The 12,847-nt window shown below is 46.1% G+C and overlaps 3 protein-coding genes across 7 annotated transcripts in view; 1 reads left to right on the top strand and 2 right to left on the bottom strand.

Annotated features, from left to right (window-relative positions):
- Positions 1-4,724: 4,724 nt before the first annotated feature.
- On the bottom strand, positions 4,725-6,719 carry LOC108571174 (centrosomal and chromosomal factor-like). Its single transcript, XM_017933164.1, has one exon. The coding sequence runs from the start codon at positions 6,574-6,576 to the stop codon at positions 4,789-4,791; it is 1,788 nt and encodes a 595-aa protein (XP_017788653.1). The 5' UTR covers positions 6,577-6,719; the 3' UTR covers positions 4,725-4,788.
- Positions 6,720-9,154: 2,435 nt separating this feature from the next.
- On the top strand, positions 9,155-11,362 carry LOC108571172. The gene is given in 4 exon segments (XM_017933161.1): positions 9,155-9,599; positions 9,685-10,003; positions 10,006-10,185; positions 10,465-11,362. Coding segments are annotated over 4 exon segments (1,392 nt in total). The 5' UTR covers positions 9,155-9,327; the 3' UTR covers positions 11,086-11,362.
- Positions 11,363-12,096: 734 nt separating this feature from the next.
- LOC108571156 (leupaxin) overlaps positions 12,097-12,847 on the bottom strand; it is a 16,258-nt gene continuing 15,507 nt past the window's right edge. For 2 of the 5 annotated variants that reach the window (XM_017933137.1, XM_017933138.1), the window contains exons 9-10: positions 12,608-12,728; positions 12,103-12,511 (exon numbers count right to left, since the gene is read on the bottom strand). In XM_017933137.1, the coding sequence (XP_017788626.1) occupies positions 12,366-12,511; positions 12,608-12,728 (267 nt within the window). In that variant the 3' untranslated portion in view covers positions 12,103-12,365. Of the gene's footprint in view, positions 12,512-12,607; positions 12,729-12,847 lie in introns of all 5 variants that reach the window. The other 3 variants (XM_017933135.1, XM_017933136.1, XM_017933139.1) reach the window with 2 other exon arrangements.

Here is a 12,847-nt window from a genome sequence, read left to right as displayed (position 1 = left end):
ATAGTCACCCTTCGAGGAACGATGCCCGAACTAAATTCGCGAAAGCACACCGCGCGCTGGGAAAACAGGTCGTTAAAGTCACTCACACCAGGGAGTAGTAGGTTCACGGAAGAAAATTTATCGAGATCGATACTCTGTATCAGAGAAGAGGTAAGTTTTTCTCTCTCTCTCTCTCTTAGGAATATCCTACGAGTATCTAGCCATTTCCCTGCGCGAAGGTAAGAAGAAGAAAGAGAAGCAAGGGAGAATTTCCCCGAAACTTCATCCCTAGTCATTTTTCCAAGGTTCCACGAGTCGACGACGACGACGGGTGGAAATTATAGGAGAGGAGAGTCGCAGGTTCGCATTAGAGGCCGTTAGTCTAACGTCCGTCCGTGCACATGGTCGTCGGAGTGTGTTTTCGGAATACAAGTAGACGCATCCTGCTTCCTCCTGTGCGTCTCTCTCTCTCTGCCGATCCCCATCTTGACCGCGCCCCCTTCACGTCTGGTCTGGTCGCGTCCCTCTCTCGTCGCCCCCCGTTCCCATCGGTCGTCCCGTAACCGCCCAGATCCGTCCCGTCCCGAGCCGTCGTCCGCGTCCCCGTCCCGTGTTCGTCCCATCACGACCCGTCGTCTCGTTTCGCCTCGCCTCGCCTCGCTTCGTCTCGCTTCGCCACTTTGGATGGCTCGCTTTAACGAGCAGAAAGCATCTGATCGCGGCGGTTGGGCGGACGAGACCGAACTACATATGAGAGGTCTCTCGAAAGCATATCCAGACTGGAGCACTCGGGCTCTGCCTGGTTAAGGAACAAAATCCGGCCGAAAATGAAGATTCAGGTGCGGAGGGGAAATTTGGATCGTAGGTTGCGTTAGCCCTTTAAGTTGGAGAGTGGGACTCCGGAGACAGAGACGTTCGGACGAATTTCTGTTAGTTGTCTGAGTTTGGGGGTGGTTTAACCCTCGCGGGGCGGTGCCTGGGTCCGTTTGGACCCGAGCACGTTGCTACTGAGTTTAACTTGTCCGAGTCTGAGAAATTCGTGAAATAAGAACCTTGTGGTGACGCAAATCGTAATAGTCGCTCCGCCACACGTTTAAAATAGTTTATACTTTAGATTGGAAGACTACTCGTTTGAAATATGAAAATCATGGATTTCTGGTGCGAGACTCGGGAGTCTCACTCTGAATTAGAAGCTCAACCTTTCAACACTCACGCTAGTGTCTCACACGTGCACAACTGATCCTCGAAAAAGTGGAATTTTCTGTAATTATTTTCCTTCACTTTCCATATTCCGCTGCCCTTTCGGCAAAAATGAAAGTTACGGTATTACAGCTGAATGAGAAACTTACGTTTACACGCCTAGGAAATAAAAAAAAAAATGACGTTGATCGTTCTTAGCATATCGAACTGCCAAAAATGTGAGCGTAAAGGGGTTAAAACAGCATTAAACCGGAGACACCGTAAACGAGCCGCGCCTATGCACGCCGTTGTACCGACCCGGAATACGGTTTGAATAGTTCAGTCTACGACCCAGAACGTTCGACTTTTTCACGTTTCTCGAGTTGTACGAAGCGACACACCGCTGCACGATGACTATGGATGAAAGACTGCCGAGGAAGATGCTGTACTCTGGTTTTCTCCATGTACGTAAGGTAACGTCGCCTTAAATGGCGATCTAATGGATGTCAAACAAAACGTGGACAAGGAGGGCTCAATAAGGCGCGAGGGGGACACGTGAGACTTTATTTAAGCGATATCGGACCGCTGTTGATTATTGTCGAGGTGAACCAGATAACTGAAAATTGAGCAGAAGTAACGAACAGTATCTTGCATACTGCGCTGCCAAAGTGGGACGGCGAAGATAACCCTTTGCACTCGGAGGTCATTTTTTTAAACTTTTGGACAAAATGTTTTAAGACCTCTGGACAAAATTTTTTCAAACTAACGCAGAAATAAACTGTACTATCTCATTCAAAAATTCAACGTACTCTCTATTTCACTACGGTGAACAAATTTACGGAGGTCCACAATTCTGCTCTCCGTCTTAATAATTTACCAACGACGATTTTCAGACGACACTCGATCGCAAAGGGTTAGCACTCCGGGCACATTCGGACCCGTGACAGCGTAAAATCGCAACGATCAGGAAGATCCAAGGGTTCCACCAAGAAGAATCGAAGCGAGTTTGAATCTAAACCGAAACTGTACCCCGTCGGCTAGAGAGGACGCTGCAGAAGACCGTTGTTACCATCGAAGAATTTCTTATGCTACGGGCCCATTGACGATCTGAATACCGAAAGAAGACGTGCACTAAACTGGTCTCACTTTTCCGGCAGACGAGGACCCGCGACCGAGGAATGGAATCTAGACTTGAACGATGTCCGGAACTGGTTGTACCATGTAACCGAGTACCTTGGTAACCTGAAAGGATTCAGGTGCACCAAAGCGCTACTGTACCTACACACCGTGTGTGTGTATCGAATGCGTGAGAGCATGCATGCGAGCGCGTATGCGAAGCTGAGAGAACAAATAAACGAGAGCAGGGAGAGAAGACGAGAGACGTAGGTACGTTGGGAAGACAGTTTTTTTTCGACGATGAGGGATGACGACGGGCGTGAACGACGACAGTTTGGAAAGAAACCGAAGGTCGAATTGAAATATAGAACGGTAAGAGAGACGCAGAACCTCGAGTCTATGAAAAATTCTATGATTTAACCCTTTCGCTGCGGTAAGCAGATTCAGATGGTTTTGGCCGTATCTTAAAGTTTGGTTTATTGAATTAACGTGGAAGAGTGCAGAGGATCGCTGCGGTAAGCAGATTCAGATGGTTTTGGCCGTATCTTAAAGTTTGGTTTATTGAATTAACTTGGCTTGAAATTAAGCCTTAAATTAACATGGAAGTGTGCCAAAAAGCGAAATGGTTAAAGATGCAAAAAACAAAGCAGAGACAAGAGTTACACGTTACAACGGCGAATTTAAAGAAAGTAAGAGGAAGAATCGTAGCAGATGGAAGGAGTAGTAAAAAAAATAATCGACAGCGAAAAGACTATTACGCGGATCCGCGAAAATTTTTACGCAGCTCCGGGCAATATGATATATCTGTACGGCCACAAGCGCAAGCGAAAACGCGATGCAGCTGGGCTTTGTATCCATCGTTCGTAAAGCTTCGCCGCACCGGCGGTGCGGTCGTGCGGTCACGTTGATCGATCGTTACCGTGTAACGAAATACGGTCCCCGTCCGTTTCTCCTTGAGCGCGCTCTTTGAAAAGGGCGCAGGACAAAAAAGAAGAAATCCTGCCCCGGCTCTCTCGGACCTCGGGTTTCTAGAGATGTTCCGCGAGAAGAGGAAAGGAACAGAGCGAGAGAGAGAGAGAGAGAGAGAGACGAGTACTGGCTGGACAGAGGAAGAAGAAAGAACGAGAGGTACGTTCCGTTAGAGCAAGACAACTGCGACGATCGCTACGACGCAGCTCGCTGCTGCCATTTCCTGTATGTGGTCGCGAAACGAAAAGTCCAGAGAGAGAAAAGAAGAAGAAGCACGTCTTCTCTCTGTACATGCTCTTTGTTTGGCAAAGTAGCTACGTTGCACACACACGCGCGCAGACACACACCCCTTTTCTCTGTCGATAACGTCTGTACGGGGTATTACCGGTCGGGTTTTGGCACTTTTGCGATTACAGACTATGATTGTCGATCGGGTTTTCAAGTATTTCGAATGTCTCTACAGGCGGTTTGTCGTGAAAGCTGCTGTCCAAGGGGAATGATATTAACGCGCCAGCACTGCTAATAGAATTCTACAAACTAATCGTATAAGTCGTTAAAAAAACGCGTCTAACACACCTACACACGTGGTACGGGTTCGAAATACCATCGAACGTGAGGTAAGGATCGATCGAAAGCCCTAAAAATACTATTGTCCAGCGACGGTTTCGCAAGTTCCGTCGGTATTCGAGAAACGGATGGATGGAAAAGAGCGAAAAGGGACAGTTGGTGGTGGTGCACGAGAAACGATGTTTGCCCGACGAGGAGTGAGAGAGAGAGAGAGAGGCGCGTCACAAGTTTCAGGAATTTACGCAGAGGGAAAATCTTGTCTCTCCGCGGCTGAAAGTGTACGGCTAAAAATAAATCGTTAATACGGGGCCTAAGCAAATGGATTTTTATACCTGAGCAGAGAGCACATGTATCTCGCAGGTGGATGGAATCGGTCGAAGCGTATACACACACACACACACAGTAGCCAGACGACCATCATTTCAGTTCCCTCCATTTGTCCCTGGGCTTGGATCCCCGTATTCTCTGTGTACGTGCGTAAGTGTGTGACTATGCTCGTGTGTAACGCATTCGTATGTTTATTCTGTGGCTTTCTGCCCGTCCGTCCATCCGTCCGGCCACCCGCACACACTACTGCCAGCAACAACGGAGCCACGGCACGTACGATCGTTGCGTCGACGACGATACATACGTATATATATATATACACACATATATATGCATATGTACATTACGTATGTATATATATGTATACGCATAGTAGAGATATACACGTAGGTAGAGAAGTTTAGCGTGTACACGTCGCAGAGAGATAGATGTATCATTCCGTATATGTGTATCTAACGTGTGTATGTACGTGTACGTGTGTAGTAGAGTAGACCAACCCGTATGTTGCTTTTTAACGAGTGTGTGGAAGATAAGTCGCACAATAGGGAAGAATAGAGGCGCGCACAGCTTTCCAACAGAGGCCGTGGATTAGGTGAATAAATGAACGCTAGCAACGGGGTCGGTCTCGAGCGGGTTACCGTTGGTGAACACCTAACTCTGCGGCAAGAGCGCATGATAACCGGGCGTTTCGTAAAAACCGGCCGCCTGAAGGGCGTTCAACGAGGACGCATGGTGCCTGTGTATCGTGCTCGCATACACGCTTGACACGCCGCCAGTGGAAACGCCGCTGGAACCACCGATCGACGTAGAGGAAGAGGATGAGGATACTTGCTGGCCAATATGGGACGCGGCACGCGAAAGCAACGTCGCCGACGGCCGTCTGTACGGATGATGGCCGACCGCCGCTGTGGCCGTCGCTGCCCTGAGATGGCTCGACGAGTTCGAGCTGGTCGCGTTATACGTGGTCTGTTGATACGTCTGGCGTAGTATACCGGTGATCGAAGTGGCCGTCGGCGCCACTGACGAGGAGGAACTTCGGTCGCTTTGGTGAGCTTGATGATGAAGTTGATGGGTGGTGCGATGTTGTTGTTGTTGTTGTTGGGCAACTTGTTGCTGCGGCGGTTGCGGCTGTTGTTGCTGCTGTTGCCGATGCTGATGATTGTGAGCGCGCATCGCGCGGAAGTAGTGTTGATAAATACCTGATATGACTGCTTTCTCGTCGGCAGAGATCAGCTCGGTGCCGGTTGTAGACGAGGTGACCGAGCTTTGCTGCTGCTGTTGTTGTTGCTGTTGTTGTTGCTGCTGCTGACTGTGATGAGCGGGATGAACGTGAGGTCGATGATGATGATGATGAGTTTGCTGCGGTTGAGGCTGCGGCTGTGGCTGCGGCTGCGGAGGAGGCGGTGGCGGTGGTTGTTGCTGTTGCGGATGATGTTGACGCCTCTGTTGCTGCTGCTGTTGTTGTTGTTGTTGTTGTTGTTGTTGTTGAGATAGATTGGCAGCAGCGTTGAGAGCTGCACGATAGGAAGCTGCCATAGCGGCGGCGGACATCTGACCGGTGGTACAGACGAGGTTCGATCCAGAGGTATCGGTGGTAGCAACGACAGCCGCGGTAGCTGATAGCACGGCTGCGGCGGCGGCGGCCGCAGCGGCGGAACTCGAAGAAGACACGGTCGAGGTAGAAACGGAAGCAACTGTGAAAGAGGGTGCAACCACGTTGGACGAGGTGGAGGAAGTGGCCGAGGCTGCTGTGGCTGCGACGACAACTGCCGCTGACGCGCTTCTTCTACTGCTTCGCCTGGACGAGGTTATAGGTGCGTTTGCCGGCGGCGGTAGATTGTTCACGAACGGACTTCTCCTCTCGCGCTCGGCGCGACGATAGTAACAGGGGTGTATCATTAGAAGAGGTTCACCGCCGCCAGGAGGTGGCTTCGCCTGGCTGGGCAACTCGTACTCGACGCTGCAGTCCACGTGGAGCGGCTGAGAATAATCCTTGTAGTCTTTGTAAGTAGTAACAGCTACCGCAGCGGCGGCGGCCGCGGCCGTCGCAGCCGCGACAGCTGCCGCGGTCGCGGTGGTGCTCGTATTCGTGTTTGCCGTCGGGTTCGCGTTAGCGTTAGCAGCGTTTGCGTTCGTGTTCGCGTTCGCGGTGACAGTGGTGGAGCTGGAAACAGCGGCGACGGAGGCGGTGGTGTCGAGGATGCCGGTCGATGCGGCCGGGAGGACGGTTTGCTGGCCGGTTGGGCCTGTGACAGCAGCGGCCGTGGCGACTTGGGCGCCGCCGCCGCCACCGCCGCCGCTGCTGCCGCCGTTCGAACCGCCGGTGATCCCATGATGGTGATGGTGATGGTGATGATGGTGGTGGTGATGATGGTGATGACCGTGTCCATGCATAGCGGCACCTACCACCACTTCCTTCTCGTAACATGCAGCGGCCATGTTGGAAACCTCCTACTATCCAGGCTTCCGCCGGCGAACAACCGTCCCTTCTTGCGCGCCCGCTGACCAACGACCCACCTCCAACGCTAGGCACTCATTTCGTAGAATCCTCGTGATTATTCTCCTCAATGACAACCACGATCCACTGCTGCTGCTTTCCGTCTCGCCCAGCGTTGAGATTCGCCACGAGATTCTTTTTACTATACAGCCGGGATGACGCGAGAGTTTCGCGATCCTCTCCGGCCGATTTTCTGCGAACCTTTCTTCTTTCGTCTTACTTTCCTCTTTCAACAACCACCCCACTCTTCTTTCTTCCTTTCTCTTAGTTCCTTCTCTCTCTATCTTTCTCTTGCAGTTGTATTTAGGAATCGATCACGTATCGATGATCATGCCACTTCTAGCTGTCACAGGCACACCTTGGAGCGAGCCAACGAAGAACGGTACGATTCATCGCTGCGAGAGAGGGTTGCCTTATCCAAGGGTTGGACCAATCAGCTATTATATCCAACACCGAGGAAAGCCCTCGAGGTGGAAGCCCCCCAATATACGCGGAGCAAAGGAGCGTTATCGCATATTTCGAGAGAGGGAAGGGAAAAAAAGTCGTAGGTAAAGAGCTTAAAACCCGACTACGAATTCGAACACCACCGGCCCTGACTCACTCGACACCGGCTTCCTTGCAACATCGATCTCTTTGTGCCTCTACTGATCTTCCGCCTGCTACGCGTTTCTCTCTCTCTCGTTATCTCTCTCCTTCCTACCTCCACGCTTCTTTTCCTCCCCCTTTCTTTCAATCCCTCTTTGCGTGGAGTAATAATCCACTTTACTCTGTCACGAGCCCTTCGTATGATTCGCCCCGGCCGTTACATCAGAGCATCCTATTTCGCGTTTAATAATCGCCAGGATGCCATGCACTCTCGTCAATTTCCGTCTGAACAACCGTATCGCGAGCAAATTTTCCAACAACGTCGAAATCCGGTTAAAACAAGGACCCGATTCGTGTACAGCTAACGAATAATCGACTTGGACGTGGGTCTCTGGCTTGGGCGTAACGTTCGTTCTTCCGTTTTCGACGTGTCTGTGAAACACCCTAAATAATGCCGACGTCGTTTCACGATTCTATCGTCGGTTTACATGTACGCTCTTTTACTCTGGATAATCCGTCTTTCTTACACACACTACACACAGCAGACACAAAGGAATATTTCGACGAGAGGAACACGTTCAGGCTTCTTCAAGGGGGTACGCCATTGCTGCGCGTGTGTCAACTCGTTCGGCGTATCGGTTACCCGTGCACACGCGAGACTGCGCCTATGATCACTAATACATGCGCCGTGACGCGTATATGTATGTAAACTGCACACCGTACTATACGTAACTCGATCGTCCCGTACAGACTGCCGAGCTGCGACTGAAAGCCAAGTTCCTGTCGAACCCTCGTGTTGGCTCACGATATTTTGCAACGCCCTCTTCCTTCTCCCTATTCCCTTCTCGCTTTCCCTGCTGCTTCCTTCTCTACACCGTGGTCGATTCTCGAAATTAATGGCTAGTATCTATGAAATGCGACGCGCGATGCACCACCGGGCTAGCCAACCCTAAACGTCCTGCCTAGTTCCCTTTGCCCGAAATTCTCTCATTGGTTCCTGTGTCGGAAATGCACTTCCATCTATTTCGAGATTGTTAAATATTCTTTTCTCGATAGATTTTGTATGTAATATTCTATATAATATTTCGTGCATTTTATATAATAAACATTTGAAGTACGGATATGAAATTTAATTTCAAGCGATATGCGTAAATTGTTTTTTACAGTCTACAGGACCGTCTGTTGTGCAGTTACCTAATTTATCTTCATGGGTAAGTGAACAAACTGTTATATATACATAAGGAAAGTCCCGTTGAGGGCGCCACTGTATTGATGTCGTAGTAACTTGAAATGTTTTACTTCTAATTTCTCGTACAAGTAAATTAATATCTTTTTTAGAACAATTGCGTCATCTGATTTCATTGCTATAAAAAACCTAATCCTTCTCGTATAGTATCTCTTCTTTTTCCCAGCTGTATTCGTTTTGTTTAAAACACGTAACATACTCAAAATTCCTCTCGCATTCTTGACATACATATGTCGATTTAAATAACGTCTGTGCTACCAGGTTCAATGAAAATCTTACGACGATCAATGAAACAATTAATAATCGTTTGTACTATGGCCTGTAGTCGTTAAATTTGTCTTCAAATGACGCAACAACTACAAAATATGATACCGAGAATTCGTGGAACTAGATGCCATGATTCTTTTTAGAATACACCCAAACAGTCGGTGCTATCGCATGGTATTGCTACTGGAGGCGGAACGGATACAGAAAATGATGCGATAGTACCGTATAGGATGACGTCAGTCAGTGTACAATTACTCGATGGTAGTCGTAGTAGTAGTAGAGGAGTACGCGAAAAAGTGCGACGTGGCAGCCAATAACGGGACACCACATGTAACGTCCCGAGACTCAACCAGTCACATCGAAGCTTCGTGCAAGTTCTGCTTCTAGGATGTTCTATAGCTGGTCAAGTGCTGCAGTTCCTCAGTACGATTACATCAGCTAGAAAACGCATACGGAATTTCTCTCCAACGGTCAGTGTTATGTACCGGATCAGTTGTCTGACGCTTTGTGGAGCGAGCAGTTCGAGGAGAAATAAAGCTGTGAAGTTGTAAAACAAGTGACAATAGCAAATTCATTCTATATTTGATGGCTGATTATGAGCGTATTGAAGAGTGTTATCATCACGCTGCCTAAGGGCCTTTCAAAGGCGCCTGGCTTAATTACGGCGGACGAATTGTCGAAATCTGTGTCAAAAATAAATTTCACCGCTTCTTTATTGACCGACAAGTCGAGGATGGATCCGAAAAGAATCGCTAAACACGAAGAAATTCAAGACGATGACAGTACGCTATTTAAATCGGATGTTTGTATACGCGGGAAAAAGAGACGACTGGATCACTTGACATGGGAGGAAAAATTACAGAGGAAGTACGTTGACGAATGGATTTGAAATGATGCAATTCGAAGAACATCTTGCCAAGCTATCGGAATAATACGAAATTCTGTTTTATAGGAAATTAAAAAATAGGGTAGCAGCTCAAACTTCGCGGGACCGTAAAAAGGCTAAGCTCGACGAATTGGAAGAAACCGTGAAGGCGTTGCGTGAGCAAAATGAATTACTATCGCAAGAATGCGTGATGTTGAGGTCGCAAAACGAGGTGTTGGTCGCTGAAACAAAAAGATTGAGCAAGGATAGAGAGGCCAGGAACGCGGGAGATTTTGTCTGTTCCATGTGTCAGGGTCGTGTCGGCTGTGCTGTGTCCTCGCTGGGATCTACAGTATCCCCCTCTCACCCTCTGCAGCAGGGTGGAACAACACAGCTGGCATCACCTCTGACACTAACCCCAGGAGCAGCAATTCTTCTGAAAATACTGACCATTTACCTCCTCTTGAAGAATTATTTGGTGACCTCCAAGGAGACGACTACATCGAGCGACTTGAAGAACTTGCAGAGAGCCTTTTGCGAGAGGTTACCACAGAAGTGGAAACAAATTCTCATAGAACAAACGAACAAGTGAATATTTTTATGATTATACTAAATTGTATTATGTTTGACATTTTACAAAAAGCATTGCTTTTATTTGATTTTTGCACATTGTAGGAATGAATGAATTGTTTGAAAGGGCAAGAAAGCTTCGCTGTTACATATTCTATTACAGATTTACCACTTGTTTTTAAAATCGTTTAAAAATTCACACGAAGATGCAGCATTTCATTCGTTTCTAAATTAATATCTTTCATTTACCACTCAGTCTTCCTTTCGTTAATGACATAATGATTGTATCTTGCATAGGTATCAGCCAAGGAAAATATCACAGAGAAATGTGACCATCCAAAAGGAATGGTGGGGCAGACATCAAAAGATGTGGAAGCCAATGGAACCTGTAGAAGCTTGAGTACACATCAACCATGGCATCCTGTTTCTTGCACAGCTAATACACCTTATACCACAAACACAACTGCACCTGTGTCAATAAAATCCGAGGTCGAGGTAAAACAAGAAGACGAAACGCACGATTTGGACACTATATATGGTACCTACGACGAAGCAACCAATTCCGTCACGATCATATATCCTGGAGACAACACCAGCGTCAGCATTCAAGAATGCGTTCAAGAAGTGGTTGCGGACGGTGTTGATTCAAACGAGGATTTCACGTACTTAACACCGAATTATTATTCCAATCATTTGTCACCATCTTACACAAGCACGGACTCTATGTCACCCTCGAGTATACATTCCGAGGATATGGATACTAGTTCTACGCAAACGAAATTAGATTCTAACGTGTCCGACTGTGGGTACGAGTCGCACGATTCTCCAAATACGGATACACGTAATGAGAAAAATAACTTAGACCTAACGGACCTTTGGCATGAGAGTTTCTCTGAATTATTTCCTACCCTAGCATGACAGTTTCCTGAAAAAAGGAAATAAAAAATACAGCGTCTGTGATATATCCTAGCCGTGCTTGCGCAAGGACAACCCGTGATTAGAGATTTGTTTGTTCTTTTTTGTTATTTTAAAGAGAACAATATAGCACAAATCGTAGCACAATATCAATCACGTTATGAACTGGTTAACTCACCTATAGAGTTTAAATGTACAATTCCGTGCGTATTTTTATATATGTAATTCGTAATGTTAAGTTCTGTTTGAACCGTAATAATCGTTACACTATTTTCTATTTATACATCGACGTAGAAGTTTTTTGAACACATCTGTCGAAAATAATTAAATATTATTTGTATATAATACTTATTATATGTTTGTCGGTAAATAGAATACCGCTGTGCAACAGTATGCCAAATAAACAAGAAATCTGAAATTATGAAAGGAACGACGAATGAAATCGTTGAATTTTCAACTCTTATATTTTTACTGTTCTTACATTATGCGTTTATCAAGTATTTTGATTAATTTAGTTTATTTAGATTTACGATTAATAATGTATTTCCTATGCATATTTATTGAAAACTTGGCAGACGCTAATTTCAATATCCTACAAAAAAAAAAAACCGTTTGGAAAGGCGACACTTTCGCCGACGTGTGTTTCAGTCGTGAATATAAATATAATATTTTATAAACATGTATGAAATGTGAAAAAAAAAAGGACCGCGGATATTTGGTAATGTCTCGATTTCACATAAATATTTTTTCAAGTGGCAGTTTCTTCACTCGGACACATCTTCCCAACAAATACATTATTAGTAAAAATAAGCTACTAATTAGCACCCATTATTAATCCTTAAATCGTACGGTCAATGTGAAGTACGTAATATAAAATATTCGTGAAAATATTAGCAACGAGCCCTTATTAAGGACTATATCGAAGATAAAATAATGACTATGATTACCCTATTACCTTATCCTTACGATAAGAATATATAACGATACCGTGACACATAATTCAATTGTCGCACCATTTGCATATCGAGGTTTCTACAAGGAAAAAAAAAAAAAAAAAAGAAAGAAAAAACCTCGAAAGGCTGTTTCGTTTCGTGTTCACGACAAGAAGCTTGAAGATCGTGAGATTATACGTGTGGGTTCCGTATAACGACTAAAGCGATTACATATTCTACGTGGTATAGGCATATGTGAGCGGCCTATAAAATTGTAAGTAGTACCCAGAGCGAAACAGCCTGGTTCGTCGTTCTTATGTTACAAATACGAATACTTTAGCGGTAAAAATTTTAGCCGAACAACTTCTCGAAGCATCCGTGGCAATATGGTTTGTCGTTCTGTTCCTTAAATGTACCTTTGTTCAATTGCTTTAAACAAAACGCGCATACAAAATGTTCTGGATGGAATTTCCGGAACATGGCTGTTATGCAACGACCTGAAAGAAAATAATCCTCATTTAACGACTTCAATGCCATTAACGGCCGTAACCGGGGTAAAAGTGATTTAAGTGGTTAAGTAAAGGCGCGGCAACCTGTAATTGGTTTATGACATCCTGCGCATAGCGATCCCCTCTTAGCGTGATAATGAGTTTCGCAATAGGGTAAACCTTCGTGATCAAAGAACGAGCCCCCTTGGAACTTTTGTCTACAATCCTGCGAATAGAAAAAAAAAGATATGTACGACATATGTAGAAAGAAAGCATCGCTTCGTCGAACATTATAAACAGAGAATAAAAAAAAAAGAAGAAGAAGAAAAGAGGAGAAACATGTCC

This window comes from Habropoda laboriosa, unplaced genomic scaffold, assembly GCF_001263275.1.
Source record: "Habropoda laboriosa isolate 0110345459 unplaced genomic scaffold, ASM126327v1 scaffold119, whole genome shotgun sequence".
NCBI lineage: Eukaryota > Metazoa > Arthropoda > Insecta > Hymenoptera > Apidae > Habropoda > Habropoda laboriosa.
Note: the sequence above shows the minus strand (reverse complement) of the source record. Positions and strands in the feature narration are given on the sequence as shown.